Source organism: Balaenoptera ricei, chromosome 11, assembly GCF_028023285.1.
Source record: "Balaenoptera ricei isolate mBalRic1 chromosome 11, mBalRic1.hap2, whole genome shotgun sequence".
In the NCBI taxonomy this organism is placed as follows: Eukaryota; Metazoa; Chordata; class Mammalia; order Artiodactyla; family Balaenopteridae; genus Balaenoptera; species Balaenoptera ricei.
Window position 1 is genome coordinate 95387827 of NC_082649.1, and position 18265 is coordinate 95406091.

The following is an 18265-nucleotide window of genomic DNA, read 5'->3' on the forward strand; positions in this document are numbered from 1 at the left end:
CAGAATCTGGGGAAGTTTTTTTTCTTTCTCTTTTTTTCTTTTTTTTTTAAATGCTGAGATGATTCCATAATGACGGAAGTTGTATAATTCAGTCAAGTCAGAATGTGGTTTTTAAAAATGAATTTTACTTTTGGGTTCCGGTGAACTTGTTCTATAAGACCCAGGTGAAACGTCATCGTTGGAACTAGATAATGTTTCTTTCTTACTTTGTTTCTAGAAACAAATGCCATTAGTAAACGGCATTGTGTTAGCAAATGTGAAGATTTAAAATTGCCCTTGCTGAAATGTTAGGTAACTTCTATTTTAGCTCAATTTTCTTTCAAGCATTCTGTTCTCTTAATGTGGGTTTTCAAAGGCTCGTGAAGGCCAAGACCCAGCAAACATATTTGCAAGGCCATTCGCTGTTTGTTTATTTTTTTCCCTCCTCTGAGATGGAGTGGGTGAAAGAAACTGAAGGCTGATTCAGGGGATTGGAGATGGTAAATTCTCTTTGCTGTGCTGATAATTAGATCTATAGTACAGTCTCATTTCTTGAACTGTATTCAACCTCTGCTAGGGGTGGTCCATGGAAGGAGACATCTTATTTCAAAGGAAAATTCTAGAAGCCCAGGGGAGAAGGATTCATGTTGATGGCAGCAGGAAACAGGGTGTTTTAAGTGGCTGTGCTCTGTGTTGGCCTGTAATAGGCACACATGAAACGGATGTATATATATGTATATATATACAGTATGTATGTATGTGAGGATGTGCCATTGTACACACACCACAAATAGGAACCCTCAGAAGTCTGTGGGTTTCTTTTAAGAATGGCAAAGTATAATCTCCTTCATTTGTAGTAGAAATCCATCCCCGGATAAAATGTTAGGTACATTATGTATAGAAAGCGAGTGTTTTAGCATCTTATCTGCACGAATCTAGTTACTACTCAAGTGCCGTAGTTACGATGACCTGATTCGTGGCCTCATCTGGGAAGGACACTTGGGATTCTGTGACTTGAGGTTCATTTTGAATTTCTGTTTCAAAGCCAGTCATTTGAAATCTTTTTCCTGTGAAGTTTGATTTTGCTGGCCTTGTCTAAAAGCACTGAGAAGACATAAGATCCAAGAAGAAATATGCAGAGGCAACAGAGGGCAATAGTTGGTTTCCAAGTTCAAAACCAGGCAGCATAGGATCACTGCCAGTCACCTGTTCATTTGGGGAGACTTCACCTTGACTGGAGGTGTCAGCATCTGATTATAGTGGCCGATCCTGGGATGAGGTGGTGGAAGACAAGACCTGGGAAATGCAGAAATACTCATTTTCTAAGAATAGTCTCCCTTACTATGTGGTCACTGAGAATGACCTTTCATGTAAAAAAAAAAAAAAAAAGTTACTTTGATAATAAAAATATCTTGAGAAAATCAGTTCATTCATTTACCAAAATTATCTTTTGCTTCGGATAATATATATTGTATTTATGTAGCTGTTATCTGATTTGAATATATATAGCTCTTTTTCAAAAGTGTGGCTTACCGCCATAAAAGAGCCTATCCTCCCGGAAATACAGGTGAAATCCTCATAGGAAGAAGCGCTGGTAAAGGCCATTGGTTATTTTACCAAATTATACGCCAGGCTTGGTTTGGCCTTTTCCATGCCTGAAATCATTTTATGTCCTATTGTGTTGTATTATTTAGAGAACTTGCCTGTTAGATGTTACGAAATGAAGTTTACTGAAAATATACCAAGCATTACTTAATGTTTTAGCTGGAAAGGAATCCTAAATAATAAGCTCCAGTCTCCTTGAACTACAGGTCAGGAAGTGGAAGCCCAGAGAGGTTCAGTGACTGGCCGAGGGTCACACAGAGCACCAGTGCCTGCATGAGCCACGGTCGCATGATACCTTTCCACTGCTGTCAGTTTTTCCATTCTGTTTCCTGAATGGATAGCGTTAAAAAATTGTCCTTCTGTTTAAATAGTGATTCCTGAAGCAGCAAAAAATTTTCTGTTGTCTCAAAAGTCTTTCTGTAATGTTCTAGGGGAAAAGGTCATTAACTGTAATTTTTGTTTTAAAAATTAAACGAAAACTAACATGACAGCAGTTGAGGGAGGCAATAGAGTGTCAGTACAATCATAAAACATATCAGAAACGACTGATCTCTGAGTGTGTAAGAAATAGCTATATACTACCCATGAACGTTCCGAAAGAATTCAAGATGCTTCTTTGGACAAAGATCTCAGACAAGAGAATTTTAAAAAGACACGCTACTTCCTTCCATTCCATCTTCTTCTTTTTCTTTAACTTTTATTTTGATGGGCAAGGGAGTAAGAGGATAGCTCTGTAGGTTCCTACAGTCAATGCCTGCCTATAATTCTTTGGTTCTGATCATACAGAATCAGTATAAAGGCTATGTTGGTGAAATGTGGCCAAAGCAAATTGTAAAAGATAGTACTTTTTCCCATCTGTATCTCTGACTGCTCTAAAATGCATGGGAAGTTGCTTTAATTCTACTTTTTCTTATGTGTCCTTTTTGCACTAAGAGTAGATGGCACAAGTGTTTGCACAGTTTTAATTCTTTAGCCTAAAGCATACAGGATGTAAGGATAGAGTTAAAGTGCGTTCTTGGATCGTGATATTATTTATATTATCTGGAAAACACGTACGCCTGAGCTCTGGTTTTATTTTCCTTGCCACACTCAAGTCCATGCTACCACTCTGTGCTTCCCGACCCCAACAGGAAGCGAAGCACATCGGAGGGAAATTTTCTCCCTGAGGCTAGTGGAGCTGCGCTCAGGTCTGAAAGCTCTTCTGTCCGGAACCGAGTGAGCAACCCCCCACCTATGCCTCCTTGTCCTTCTTAAATTAGTTTAATCTTTGTGCTTAAAGAGAGCCCATGTATCTTTACCTCATTTTACCTGTTGGCAAATAGAAAAAGAAAAAAAAAAAAGAAATCATTAGGTTACATAATAACAGTCTTATATGAAGAGCATTTTCTTCTGTCTTGGGGATCAAACCATGAAAAGGGGTATCAAGCGTTGAGCTGGGTTGAGACCCCGCCAGATTTCACAGCTTCCAGCCTCCCCACCTCGTGCTTGCAGCACCTGCGCTGGCTCACACCTGACAGTCACGCTTTGGCCTCCCGAGAGGTGTGCTGTGTCGCTGGAGCCCCGCCGAAGGAGGCCAAGGTCACTCAGTTGCAGCGTGAGCCTTGGCTTTGTTCCATGGCCCCAGACCGCACCTTGAACCAGCCAGCCGTGCCCGGTGCGTGACTTTGGTCCTGGGAAGCCCAGGGTGCGGTCTGGCGGTTACATCTGATGTCAGTCCTTCCTCCAAGCATGTGCCCTTTGGTGGACAGATTCGTGGTGCTGCCGCCACGTGGAACTGTGGACTTTTTAGCCGCCACGTGCACCCTCGCAATTGCCTTTCCTTTTCCTCGGGGCCATCATCTTGTCTCTCAGATATGGGTTGGGTGTAATGAAATTGAGGGGGAGTCAGAGGAGTGGGGTGTCTACATGGTATGGTGGGGTGGCGCCGGGGACCCCAGGCCCTGGAGCCCTGAGGGAAGTATGTGGAGGGGCGAGTGGCCAGCCAAGTAAACCTGCAGCCAGGAGCCTTCCTATCTCCTCCCAGAGCTGCTGGAGGAGAGAGGCTTTTTCAGTCCCTGAGCTAGAGCCTCGGGTCTTACCCTCTGATTCAGGGCCGGGATGTGGGGAAAGGAGAGACCCAGGAGGACGCACCTGCCCATGGAAGAAGCTTGGCGAGTGGTGGTACACCCACCCATGGCGAGTGGTGGTACAGACTTTGCAAGGGCTTCGGGCCTCCGGGGAGGGGGCTGCACCTGAGGTCCCTGTTGCCATTACCCACACACTTCTCCCCTCCGTGAGCCTCCATGGGGATACGCTGTATCACTTTTCCTCTCTGTGGACGAACAAAACATAGACGTGTAGTAGTTCTTCCTTTGACATCGTTTTTGTTTTTTTTTTTTTAAGGCGTACTTCCTACTTGATCAGTGGTAGACTTTTTTCTTTCCTTAATTTAAATCTGTTTCCCCATCTCAGGCCCGTTGTCTCTCCCAACACGAGCACATTCAGTTCAGTTCAAAAGGGAGGGTGTCTCCTGCCCTCAGTGGCTGAAGCCCCTTTCAGTGGGTGTGGCACCTCTGTCACCTCATCGTTGATCTTGCCCTCCATGTTTCGTCCTTGAGTGTTGGTCTCTGGACTTCTTCGTGGCGCATGAGATGCACGTGCTGTAACTAACATGCTTCGTTTTGCTCCCAACTAGCTGCCCCAAGCTCCGGATTCTGAGAACTCCACCGAGGTGGGTGCTGCTCACCTGTATTTGCAGCGCCAGCAAATATGGGTGCTTGTCAGTGTTCCTGGTTGAGTGCGTGAGTTGTTCTGGGGAAGTGTCTGTCCCGCTGGTAGGTGCAGGAGGGAAGTCTCTTGTCTGGCTGGGACCTGATCACTGCTGTAATCGGGTGGCTCTTGGTGTAGAAGGAAACTTCTTAGTTGCTGGAGCTTAAACCACGGGGTCCTGCAGGTGAGGGCACGTGACTCTCCAAAGGTTTTCACACAAAACCGTTCATCTCTGTCTTGAAATGTTCAGTTGAGAAATGCTGGAACGTCCAGGCCTTTCTGCTGTTACACAAAATAGAACTCTGGGTTCTGCGCAGAGATGAAGTGAATTTGAAGTTCTGGATATTCATGTATAGTTTTGGTGAAGCTGCTGATAAAGTTGTAGTTTCACAGTACACTGTTTCTGTTCTTCCTGTCGCTAACTCAGCTTGCTAAATGAGGGACTAGAATTAATTAAGACATCTAAAGTTACAGAGAAGCTTTTTGGGGAGGCATATTTCCAAGGATCAAAATTTACTTTCAGAAACAGTTATAGAATCACAGGAGTCAAAGCTAAAATGAAGTGTAGTTTATCTGAAAGGAGATCTTAGAAATGAAACAGATTATCAAATAGCTGAGTTCCAGTGGGGATGCTTAGTAATGATCATTCTCTAATATTCTAATCAGAGCTCTTCAGCATCAGTAGCCTTGATTAGAATGCCGTGTGCTGGTGGCCTGGGGAGAGCTGAGGGCTCATGTATGTGTCTGCTTGGAAGTGTATGCATTGATGTCCTCACGCATGTGCTGTGCAGTAATGCATGTGTGAGTCATATAAGGACCTGCCCGGTTGAGTCTTGCGTTATAACCCCTTTTGGGTTCATGTAAATGTACCTAACATTGAAGTTCCTTTCCATAATCTATGCAAAAAATAATATTGGCCAAAGCTATTAGTCATGTGTCTGTTCATTTTAAACGGTGCCCGAGGGTCGGGGATGGGCGAGTTGTTAAGCGGTATCCAAAGTAATGGAGCATTGGTATCTGTCTGGGGAAAGCCACACACAGGCCTGTGTTCCTTCTGTGTCAGTCTTCGCTATGTACGCATGCTCCGTGTATTTTATTTGTGGCTGATCCTGAAGATGGGAGTGTCTCCCTGGTGTTGTACGTACTTAAATGGAATTTCTGCCTGCTTAGCAGGAGCTTGAACTGAGTCCACCCCTGAGGCAACTGGAGGACCATAAAAGGGTACGTAGTCCTGGGTGTTGGGAGCTAATGACCACAACACTGTCCACAGCCACAGGCTGTGACCTAAAGACGGATGGTGGTGCTTGCTGTTGTCATTGGTGTAGCATCGACTGGCTCAGGACCAATCACAGCCACTTACAGAAATGAAACTGACTGGTGACTCTACCTGTAAACTACCTGTTCACGCACTACACCCAGCCAATCCCCGAGTAACGACCAAGTCAGCTTTTCACATCCTGTCGTCTTCTCCTCGAGTGGCTTTTTCCTTAAGTGTAGCCTTAAAAACAAATTGTTTTTTTTTTTTTTTTTTTTCTGTAAGTAACGGATGATCATCATGGGTAAAGTATACTAAACAAAAACAGTATGAGGGAAAAAATGTTCACAGTTACACTACCTAGCTATAAAAGCTGCCATTGATTTAATATTTTCTTCTGCCCCCCTTTTTGCACACGTAAGAATGTGTGGCAACACACACAGATACACTTTCATTGTCATTGAGGTTCTTCCAAGTGTATAACTTTTCTTCCCTGCTTTTGTCCTTTAATATATCTAAGCATTTTCTTTGATAGTCTTTGAAAGTTAACAACTGGCTAAAGTTCCACAAATTAACGAGTACTTTGTAATGTTTTCCTTTGATGAGGAAATGAACAAGTGTGTACATATGTGTATAGATTCATAAAAGGGGAATTTCTAGGCCAACAGGTAGATTCTTTCTTAAGGTGCTGGTTATGCATTGCTAAACCATTTCCTAGAAGGCTACATACATCGTTAGCATGCTGACCACTGATTGCATGTTACCCATTTCTGGAAAATACCAGATATCCTGGTTTTCTGGGTGCCTATCATATGCCGATCACTATGCTAAGACTTTTACGTGTTTTAACGCGTAAATGTTTATAAATGCTGATGTTGACCTACTGAGACAGCCTTCCCCTCCATTTCACAAGTCATAGGGTTAGGAAATGGGCAGTCGTGGCGAGTACTGCCCTGAAATCGTGTTCACCAGTGTCCTGGAGAATGTTCGTCTGAGATGAGTGGGTGCCTGGGGCACCTTTGTTCTGCTCACGTGCTTTCAGTCCCTGCGCAGTCCCAGCACATCTCGAGTCCTTTCCTGTTTCTTGCGATTGTGCTTTCTCAGACTACGACCAAAGAAGCTCTTCTAGGAAGTTGGCATTCAGCCCTTCCTCACCAGCTTCCAGTGTCTCCTGCCGTTCATTGATGAAGGGCACCTTGCATTCCTGTTTTTTCCATCCTTGCCTGTCCTTCCAGAATTGTCCTGGGTCTTAGAAGTAGCTGGTAAAGGCACATAGCTGTCTCTCGTGCCCTAAGTTTGATTTGCCCCAGTGCATGAGCTTTGGAATTAGAAACCGGTTCAAGCCTGCCTTTGCCGGGCCCTCACTGTGTGATTTGGGGCACATTATTTAACCTCAGTTTCTCCTGCTGTAGAATGCGGGTAATCGTCTCCATCCCTTATGACTGTTCTCCAGAGCTGTGCCCTTGAAGCACTTAGCACGGTGGCTGGACTCTGAGAAGGGATATTAATGATCAGGGTCACCTTGCAGACCGAGACACAGCAGTGATTTGACAGACAACCGGAGTAGGAAAAGGAAGGTATTTTTAAATCAAGGTGCTGCCTTAGTGCTGACTAAGGTGTGAGAGGCTCACTGCTCATGTGAGAGGGTAATCTTTTCTGAAGCACCTGATTTTTAAGCGGCTGGAACCTGGGAGCCCAAAGGTCACTCTTTCTCTCCTTTGCGATCTTAACTCTTAGTGCTGTGTCCAACGCTGGGCTATATTCCCACACAGTTCATTAGCCACGAGTTTAATTGACAGAATGAAACTCGTTTGAACTGACTTGCAAGGCAGGAGCTTGGTTTCTGACTCCACGTCACTGACCTGCCTTTTTCACCATTTTCACCTGACACTTAACTGCAAATGAAACTCTTTGCCTTTGTCTTTTCTCAGTCTTAGGTAATCATGTGTGTGGAATGTAGAATTTTTTTACCAGAGACAAACATCTGATATTTGTTTGCATGTTGTAGGTGTAAACTGCTGGGGGAAAACTAGTATTCTTTTTGAAGAAAAGGCTGCATGGCCAAATATGAGAGCTGGAGAAGTGATGTTTTTTGGGAAGTGACTTTTTTTCCTTCTCTGCAATCAGCTTTCTCAGCCCAGTACGTCGTGAACAGCTTAGTGCTGTTGAGTAATTTATATCAAGATGATTAGGAAGGCTTTTCTCTGCAGATTTTAATTTTTCCTAAATTAAACCACGAGCTCAGAAAAACAGAATTTTCCTTGAACCTAAGTTTTCACACTAGGGATTTGCATCACTTTTAATAAAGCTTATGCATTTTCTCTTTCTGTCCCTTTTTTTACCTAAAATTTTCACTCTTTATTCTTTCAGAAAGGGAATGAACCTCATCTTGTTTTTTTTGTTTTTTTTTTTAAAAAAAGCAAATCCCACATGTTCTCTTTTTTCCCCTTGCCTTAAAATTTATTTTTTGTGGAGTGAAGGTGAGGTGCATGTGTGCCAAAAACCTTATAATTAAGAGGGAAAAAATTAAAAGTTTGTAGGGTGGAGCGTGTGTGTGTGTGTTTTCCATAATGAACACATTTTATGATATTCTCTTATGGGGGAAAAGGTACCATTTGATGCATCCGTTGCTGTGGTAACTGCTAGGGTTTGTCTGTGCAAGGAGAGGCAAAATGGTAATGTGAGATCCCTTTGTAACTTCAGTTGGCACCCAGGCTGCATAAATGTGAAGTTCCTGTTCCTGGAGTCCACGTGTTCCCGGACGGCATATGCTCCTTTCTCTACTTCCTGCTTCCTTGATTGCAAACTGACCTGGGTCTTGCTGATGAGACCCTCAAAACCCTGAGGAGAGGAAACTCTAACTGAGCCACTCCAGTCCTAGGTGGAATCGTAGTGTGAAGCCTCTGGTTGAGTCTTCCCTTAAAGGATGCATGTTTGTTGGCTGGTGACAGTCACCTGCCTTTGACCATCAACCCTGTGGTTTTCCAGGTTCTTGCCACAGTGGCAGTGTTGGCTGTTCTCTGTGGCTGCAGCTTACAGGTCTCATTTACCTCTCAAACAATGTTCTTGTGGTGCCCAAGAGGATCCCATAGAAAACTGGGATGGTTTCCTGCCAACCCTCCGTTCTGGGGGAACTCAAAGTCTGTATCTTTAGAAAGAAAATCAAGTAGATGCATCATTGTGTTGACAAAGGGAAATGGCATTTAATGTAGTGTTACATTCAACGTGGAGGTAAGCTTGTCTTTCCCCCTTTTCTTTCTTAGTCAGCTTTCTTGACCATTCCTTTGAAATTTGTGTTTCTCTTATGGAGTCAGCCTTTTAAAATCACCATGCTCTCCATGACTGCTTTGGAGAGTGTTGATAACGTTTGCACTGGTGCAAAGCTATATCTTTATACCAAAATGTGGTTTCCTAAGCCATTAAAGAATATTATACTGAAAACAGCTTACGTTGAAAGTATTTTTAAAGATCACAAATAGCCTCTTCACTGAAAGTACTCTCGGAATCTTGAATTTACTGGTGGTCGAAGTACGAAATCAGTTTCATGTCCTAGTTACAAGCATTCTCCCTTGCTTAACTACGACGAGAGACGTATTTGTGGATGGAACGGAGAGAGGAAAATTGAGATTTCTTTTCATGCCTGAACTTTCATTTAAAAATCAGGACTGCCTTCCCCCCTTCTCTCTCTCCTGTTTACCCCATCTCTCCATTTTTCCCTGGATTCTGACCGGCAGCATGCATTTAACAAAGGAGAAAAGCCAGGCTGTGTGGCCCTGGGACCTCACATCATTTTGACAACTGAACTAATGAGTTTTCTGCCTTCGTACTTCTTCCCTGGTCCCAACTCCCTCAGGGGGCCCCTTGCCTCCCCACCACCCTTAGGACACTCTTCTCCCTCCCATCTTGTTTTGCAAACACCCTCCTTGAAGTCTCCAGACCTATTCTCAGAGCCTCTTCACAAATCACTTTAAGCTCTACTGGCTCCCGTTACAGTGGTAGGTCTCTTCAGAAGAACTCCTGAGTCTCTGTTTTAGAGACTTGCTGTACTGCAGCACCTCTTCTCTCTGCTAGACTTCTCACTAACCTCTCAGTGATGTGCCAGAGGAACTCCAGGATTTAACTGCTTTGTCCTTGAGAAAGGGGTCCAGGGGAAATCCATATATCCTTTAACTGGTAGAAACTTCCAGATTGGGAGGTGGTCTGGGAGTCCCTCAGCAAGACTGCACGAGGAATAGAGCTGAGAATAAATCCTACTGCTTTGTGCTGCTTTACCAATGTGCGTAGTATTTGAGAATAAATCAAGGTTGTTTTTTTGGTTCGGTGTTTTTGTTTTTTTCTTTTTTGGTTGGAATCGTGGCAAAGAGTTTGTTATATCCCCTGCCCAGGAGTCCTTTGATATTTATGTGTATTTTTAAGCTTTTATCATGGAAATGTTTAAAAATATTCGAAATACATATTTTGAAGGGTTTCGAGAACCCTCATTCATAACTCAGCTTCTCTGACTATCAACTCATGCCCAGTCTTGTCTCATTTATACTCAGCTAGTCCCTCCTCCCATATTACTTCAAAGCAAATCCCAAATGTCACTTTATCCATGCTGCCTATTTTTTGATTGATATATCTGATCTCTGACAGAAATTTATTTTCTCTTGCATTATTTTTTCTTCACTCTGTGGCCCATTGACTATTTCTGTAAGAAAGGCTTACTTTCAGCTTATTGTTTTATTTACTCTATTACTCTGATATGTTGAGATTTTCTTTAGACCTTGGGATAAATGCTCTGGTTGGAGTAACATTTTCATATTGCTGTGGGGATGACCTGTGAATGTTTCAATTTGTCTGAATTTTATTGGCTTATCCCAAAGGGGTTTTCTTTTGTTTCGTTTTGTTTTTTGTTACTGTTAGTTACCCTCCGAGATTAATGTTCTGTCTTTATCACTGTGTTGAGAGAGTACTTTCAGATATTTAATATTTTAGATTGATGCTTTTTTATGATGTGGTTTCCTGAGAAAACACTGAAGAAGTTAACTTTAGAGTTTCCAAATGCTCTTATTAATAGTTTATTTTTTCACTGAGTGAGACTGAGCCAATTATAACTGAGTACCTCTGTGTTGTTGTTTTTTTTTTTTTTAATATTAGTAGCTCAGTCATGCGTTAAATTCCGAACCTGATTTCATTATCCTGTTTGAATTAAGGGTGAGGCCCTCAGGCAGATTTTGGTCAACCGTTACTATGGAAACGTCAGACCTTCAGGAAGAAGAGAGAGCCTGACCAGCTTTGGCAATGGCCCGCTGTCACCAGGAGGACCCGGCAAGTCCGGGGGAGGAGGTAGGCCACGTGGGGTGCTAATTAGCTGCACGTGGGAACTGAGTGTGCCACGCAAGAGCTGCGTGTTTCTGATTAGCAGGTTGGACCTCTAACAGATGCATTTGGGTTGCAAGTGTATTATTTTAGCGGCTTGTTTTGTCTTTGGTCTACCATCAAATTGGTGTCTAAAAATGTTTCCCTACAATTAGATATTGGCTGAGCGTTTTGCCCCTTTTTCCCATGCAGCAACCCTCTTGGTGATACTTGAATGACTCAATGAACTTGACTTTACCGCACATTTTCTCGTGGCCACGAGGACTCATGTTTTCCCATAAAATGAGTATGCTGTTGGCAGTGAGGAGGGCGAAAGCCACCATTTATTATACACTTACTGAGCCGAGGGCTTTCCCAAGCATTTTGCCTTCTTCATCTCCTTTTCTCCTCCGAGTTACTCACTATCTGGTAGGGACTGCTGTCATCCCTGTTGAACAGAGGAAAGGGGAGCTTGTTAGTGGCTGGTCTGTAATGTAAAGCTGCTTTAAATTAATTAAATCTAATTCTAATGCCCAAGCTTTGTGCCTCCCCAAAGTCTTAGGTTTCTGCAAAAAAAAAAAAAAAAAAAAAAAAAAAAACCAGTAAAGAATTGCTTAAAAACACATCCTGAAAGGAGTCCCAAAACACTGTAAGCACAATTACAGGTAAAGGCTACCAAAACGTTGAATTCAACTGTGGGTGATGGTGTTGGTTTTAAGAGGGGCCAGTAGTTCCGTGCTCAAAGCACAAATGTGAGTTGCCTAATTCCCGGGCTATGGTGATGACTCTTGAGCACTTCCAGTCCTTGGTGGACTCTGCTGGTGGCACAGAGATACGCAGTGGTTAATAAATTAATTCTGGCAGGCTCTGGGGAGGGATCTTGGGCTTCTCGCCAAATGAAAATGTAGAGCGGATCTGCCCACAGAGCACCCCAGAGACAGACCTTAGCTTCTCATCCAAACATTCCCAGCGATCGTCAAGCAGAAGTTCTTCCCACAACATCTCCAAACTATTTCTCTTTACTCGCCGAAGTGCAGTCATTCAACAAGCATGTGAGGCTCCGGAGCGATATCAGGAGGGGGGTTTGGAAATGCATCAGAGACAGGTTCTGCTTTGAGAAGCTGTCGGAGAGAAGATGTGACACCCAGTGTCTACCTTGTACTATAAATGTAACAGATTCTAGAAGGTCAAGGAAAGCAATGTAAAGGATGTGGCATTTGAATTGAACTCTGCCGGGAGGGACTGATAGATGATTTTCTGGGGTTTTTATGTTTTTTTTTTAATTGATCACCCCATTTCCCCATGAACATTAATATTTCGGGTTTTACCAATAATAGTGCAAGTTCTTAAATAGGCACTTTCTAAACACGATTGGAATCTGTTCCACTAAATGGCACAGGCCATCTCTTCCTAAGTATATTCTTCTCATCTGAAGCTCAGGGAGGAGGCGAACTTTGTTTGGTTCACTCCCCTACCCCCAGCTCTTGGCTCCATGCCAAGCACTGAGTCAAATATTTATTGAATGAATGAATGAACAGATACAAAGTATGTGAAAGGGTGAGTTTTGGGGCTAGGGTGGGTTTCTTAGAAAGAGGACTGAAGTGATCATTGTAGGCTATGCTTCTTGAGAGTGTTTAAGTTCTAAGAAGTGTTTAAGTTCGGTTTGTCTCTTAAACTCAGATCAGTTCTTAATAATTCTGCCTCAGGTCACTGCATTTTAATGTAAGGGAGAGTCTTGACTGGATGGCTTTAAGTCTCTTGCTTGAAATGTGTTATTCTTCCTTCATCTTACCTGCCTCCATTCAAGTTCCACCTCTGTTACTTCCAAGCTGCACTGGGTGTCCTTGGACAAGTGACTTCATCTCTGTGCTAATAATGAGTGCCTTCCTTTGTGCTTGTTAAGAAGGTTCAAAGAGATAGTATCATTAAAGTGTTGAGGGCACAAAGTGTTGGTACGCGCTAAGTGTGCAATAAATGTTAACTGCTCTGATTGTGGTTGATAAGAGCAATGTTCCATCTTCCTAGGGGGAGGTTCCGGGTCCAGCTCCATGAGCAGGGGGGAGATGAGCCTGGCCGAGGTTCAGTGCCACCTTGACAAGGAGGGGGCCTCCAATCTGGTCATCGACCTCATAATGAACGCATCCAGCGATCGAGTGTTCCATGAAAGCATTCTCCTGGCCATCGCCCTGCTGGAAGGAGGCAACACCACCATACAGGTAAGAAGGCAGCTTCGCTGCTGATGGGGCGTCCTTGCTGAACAGGAGGAGGCTTCGTTCAGGGAACCAGGTACTGGGCGGTGCTGAGACTCCTGTACGAGAGAGAGCTCATTCTTAGGGCACAAAATTGTTTTGTTCTGAAAAGCGAATTCTTTTGATATCTTGCTGTGGTCATCCTGTCATAATTCAGACTTGGTTCTAAAACATGAGTTACATTCAAAAACTGATAAAATGCTGAGGATGTGTGAAGAAAATTGGCCCAGGATTTGGAGCATAATAGATAATCCATAAATGTTTGTCCCATGAATGATCGCATGAATTATATTTACAGTTTTTATCCAAGATCATAGAGGATCCCATCACCTGATGACCAGAAGGGGTTTGGACTGTGTGTGCTATTTAGATTTGTTACATCTATGGACCTTGCAGCTCTTGCAAACTATATATTTCTCTTTCTTTTAACTGAAAAGCTCAATAAAACTGAACCAGTTTGAACTAATAGGAGCTAATAGGGGAAAGCCAGGCTAGGTTAGTCAAAGATAAATAGATGACTTTTTGTTGGCTTGTTATGACACATATTTTAAAATAACAATAGGAAGTAGAATTCTGGGTAGAAGTCTTTAAAGAAGCAATTTTAATGAATTTTAATAATATATACATAATTTTCATATGGACATGGCAGTTAAAAAGATTCCTTTAAATATTTTAAAATATTTTGGATACTCCCTTCTTCATGCATTCTTTGTTCTTTGTTGGCTTTGAATAAGGGTTTACTTAGCTGTGTGTGTGTGTGTATACATACACACACACACACACACACACACATTTTGATAACAGCTTTTGATTGAGATATAATTCATATACCATAAAGTTCACCCTTATGTATATATTTGACTTGACCATATATTCTTTTTTTTTTTTTATGCCATCAATTATTTTGCTGGGTCAGCAGGTATACGCTGGGATGTTTGGTCCCCTACTTAAATGTATTATTTCTTTTTTTTTTTAAATAAGTTTATTTATTTTATTTATTTACTTTTGGCTGTGTTGGGTCTTCGTTGCTGCTCATGGGCCCTCTCCAGCTGCGGTGAGTGGGGGCCACTCCTCGCCGCGGTGCATGGGCCTCTCACCACGGTGGCCTCCCCTGTTGCGGAGCACGGGCTCCAGGCGTGCAGGCTTCAGCAATTGTAGCACGCGGGCTCAGCAGCTGTGGTTCATGGGCTCCAGAGCGCAGGCTCAGCAGCCGTGGTGCACGGGCCCAGCTGCTCCGCGGCATGTGGGATCCTCCCGGACCAGGGCTCGAACCCGCGACCCCTGCATTGGCAGGCAGGCCCTCAACCACTGCGCCACCAGGGAAGCCTTGACCATATATTCTTGGTCTTGAATTTAATTTCAGAATCTGGATTAATGAAGTTTTGTTTCTTTGTGCAAATTTAAAAAGGGCATTTCTTCTCTTGGGCCTGAGCCAGGGCACCTGGGTTTCAGCCCCACTCGCTCCTGCAGCCAGGTGCCCTGTGCACCCCCACACCCCCCACATGGCAACTGCGGCGGCCTGTCTCCTCGCCCTCCAGCCCAAACGCCCCAACACACACTTCTGACGTTCATATGTGCGCTGCCCTCAGTTGAGATTTGTGCCCGTGGGAGAGTCCGCTGCATGACTGAGCTGTCACACGGGCACCTGTGACCTGTAACATGTGGGGTTGCCGTTTGATTTTGTCCCGCATGAGTCTGACCATGCGTGTGCGCGTGGGTGGGTCCTGCAGGTCCTCTGATCACGAGGATTCGCTCGCCCGCTGCCGTGGTCCTGCTGTCCGGGTGCGTGCGCTGGCATGGAAGCAGGGCTGAAACTCTCCTGGTCTCTGAACCATGTGATTCCCAGAGACTAGATCAGTCAAACTAAACATTAATTGAGCACTTGCTGTGTACATGACGCTGAACTAGGGACTTCAGGGCAGTGGTTTCCAGACACTGGGGCCGGTCGGTCTATGAGAATTTTCTCCAGGCACAGCCAAGTGTGGAAACAAGGGCGATGTGGTCAGTGTTTCATAAACCAAATGTATCAGTTTGAAGGCCCATCTGACCATTTTATTCTGAGGTTATAGCCTGTCCAATTTTTTTTTTTTAATCTCTGATGTCTTTTCTTGAATGAAGTGGTGTTGATAGTGTTTGGGGTTTTTTTCCTACTGGCCAGATAAGAAGTTGGAAACCTTAGGTTATTCCTTCCCCTCCTCAATTAAAAAAAAAAAAAAAAAGCTGCTAGTTTGCTAATCCCAGTCTTCAAGAAATTAAAAATGGAGCAAGGATATAAGACTTAGTATGCATGCACATAGGAAGCTGTGTCTCAAGACTGATGTGTAGTGCCATCCAGGAGGCAGGAAAGATACTGCGGACCCTCCAAGGAAGAAGTAACGGCAGCCATGTGAGGAGTCAGTGAAAGGTTTTTTGATGACGTGGGCTTTGAAGGATGGGTGTGGGTCTGAAAGTTGGAAATTGTGCACAGAGCTGGGGCGTGGGGAGGCTGGACCATGCCGCAGGGCGAGAAGGCCCAGAGACACAAGAGTGGAAGGCGTGCTCACAGGACAGGGCTGGGGTCCTTCAGAGTGAGCCCAGCCGGCGGAGGAGAGTGAAAGGGGGTTAGGGTATGTTGGGGGCCGGGCAGCCCCCCAAGGGGCCTCGGGGCTATAACATAGGACTATGAATCTGACAGATAAATTGAGGAGAGCAGGGCCTAGAAGGAGGCAGTCCAATAATTTAAAAGTTAATCAGAAGTTATTTAGGAGAGAGCTAATGAAAGCCTGAATTCAAAATAAATGTATGAGAGAATTGGTCCTATCGCAGGGCGGGATGTTTTCTAGGAGGGGCATAGGGGGCCTTTTGGGGTGTTGGAAATGATGGGCTACATGTTGGTAGTTACGTAGGTATAAATCTGTTTCAAACTCTGTGAGCCATACAGTTAGAATTGGTGTGCTTTACTATACAAAAGCTATACTTCAATAAAGTAGGAAAAGTATCCTGAGCCTGGCGGGGACAGGACGTCATGAATGGAGACTCTCCAACGCTCGCTTCCTCCTCAAGGCTGGTGCCTTGGACCCATTTATAGTTAATGCATGTTGGCCAAAGTGTCACCCGATTGGATGCCAGAAGCGAGAAGGTCAGAGGGCCCCCACTTGGCTCCGGAGGCTTTACCGAGTCTGGATGACTGGACACAAGAAGACACCGTTAATTAAGGAGTAATGAAGCCCGGGGAGGGCAGCAGGAGACTGAGGGCTGCCGGCGCTGAGCCCGGCTGGCACGGCGCAGTCTGAGTTTCTGGCGAGATGCTGTGTTTTTCACAGCGTACCCCTGATGGTGATGGCAAGGCACACAGAAGCTGTTTTTCCTTCAAGTTCTTTATCTTGTAAAGTAATTATGAATATTAGTTTCATGTTTTCACACATTTATTACTCATATGCTCAGGCTCCAGATGAAATGCCACGGTGGAGCTCCAGTCGCAGCCTCTCGGGGGAGTGGAGCTGCCGTCTGTTGGAAGAGCCAGCGTGCTCATGGCTGGGTGGGCCTGGATGGGGCGGCCCGCGAGCCCCCTGCCAGGTTGGGAGGGCACAGCATGGAGCGTGTGCTGGTTCTGCCCGCGCCCCATCTCTCTCTCCTCTCTCTCCTTCTGTGATTTCAGGGGTTGCTGGGAGGATTTCACCCACTGCCTCATTAGAAACCTGTGGTTCCAGGAAAATTCATTCTAGCCTGGAGCTGGCTTGGCCCTGAGCTTCTCTTTCTCCAGAGAAAATGATGTGGAATTCAAGTTGTCTGGGGCCAGCTAAGCACAGACACCCTGAAGTCCCAGGGGGAGTGTGATTCAGTTCTGTTTTGCTTTAGAGAAGCCGGTTCAAAGTAGTAAAAGAGCAGCTGGGAAGTTAGTGTGAGTTGGGTGAAGGCTGCAGTTGTGACTGCTGATGACCGCCGAAGGCTGTCAGTCATTGCAGGCGGGGTGGGTCCCAGCTGGAGCGCACTGCCCGCCGTCCTTCCTGTTCAGCGTGATGTGTCCCAGTCCCAGGAAGGGAGTCCAGGTGGGCTCCGCTGGACTCGTGTTTCTCAGGTACAGGTGGTAGAAAGGGCAGTCGCTGTGGGGCATGCAGCGCTGCACAGTTCCAGAGCTGTGTGCTGCTTCTCCGAGGAGACAGCTGCAGAAGAGCCCTTACCTTTACTAGCGCCTCCTCCCAGGACGTGCAGCAGGCTTCACGTGGAGAAGGAGGGGAGTGAGATCTGCTTCCCAACCCAGTTTTGTGTGGGATTAGGGAAGTCATCCCTGGGTTTCTGTTCCTGTGTGTATCTATCATGAGACATACATGCATGTGGACTCCTGGGTTCCTTACTGCTTTGAATCAGGACTTTTTAGAAATTATTAGATGTTTTTCCAGAAATACTCAGAATCCAGTAGTGATGGCTGGCTGGCTCCATTTCTGTAGGCTTTCTTCCCTGGCTTGTGAAAATAATTCTTTACAGTACGGTGACTGCACAGTCTGTGGTACGTCCGTGCAACAGAATTCTACTCAGCGATAAAAGGGGATGAACTATTGATAAATGCGACTACGTGGGTGCACCTCAGAGGCATTATGCCGAGTGAAAGAAGCCAGTCTCAGAATGCGACGCCCTGGATGGTTCTATTTGTATGACATTCTCAAAGGACAAGGCTGTGGTGATGGAGAACAGAGCAGTGTTCGCCAGCATAGGGCTGAGGGGAGAATCCGACTATAAGGGAATAGCACAGAGGAGTTTTTTGGGTGATGCCACAGTTGTGTGTCCTGCTTTGGACCCACAAATCTATACATGTGTGAAAATTTGTAGAACTGCACACCAAAAAAGTCCGTTTTACTGTATGATCATTAAAAAATTAAAGTGAAAACCATAATGATGATGACGGTTAACCAGCATTTATTAAGGGCTTACTGTGGACCAGGAACTATGCTTACGTGTTTCTCATGTATCATCTCATTTAATTCTTACAGTCTCCCTAAGAGGTAGGTGCCATGATTATCTCATTTTTCAGATGAGGAGACTAAAGCCCAGAATAGCTAAGGAACTCGCCCCTCATCATACAAGCAGTAAGCAGTTCTGCCCTTTGTGATCC

The 18265-nt window shown here is 44.6% G+C and overlaps 1 protein-coding gene across 1 annotated transcript in view; it reads left to right on the forward strand.

The window, feature by feature from the left end:
- ITPR1 (inositol 1,4,5-trisphosphate receptor type 1) overlaps positions 1–18265 on the forward strand; it is a 324648-nt gene that overhangs the window by 211124 nt on the left and 95259 nt on the right. Inside the window, exons 40-41 of the mRNA XM_059940230.1 lie at positions 10783–10915; positions 12953–13143. Of these exons, the coding sequence (XP_059796213.1) occupies positions 10783–10915; positions 12953–13143 (324 nt within the window). The remainder of the gene's footprint in view (positions 1–10782; positions 10916–12952; positions 13144–18265) is intronic.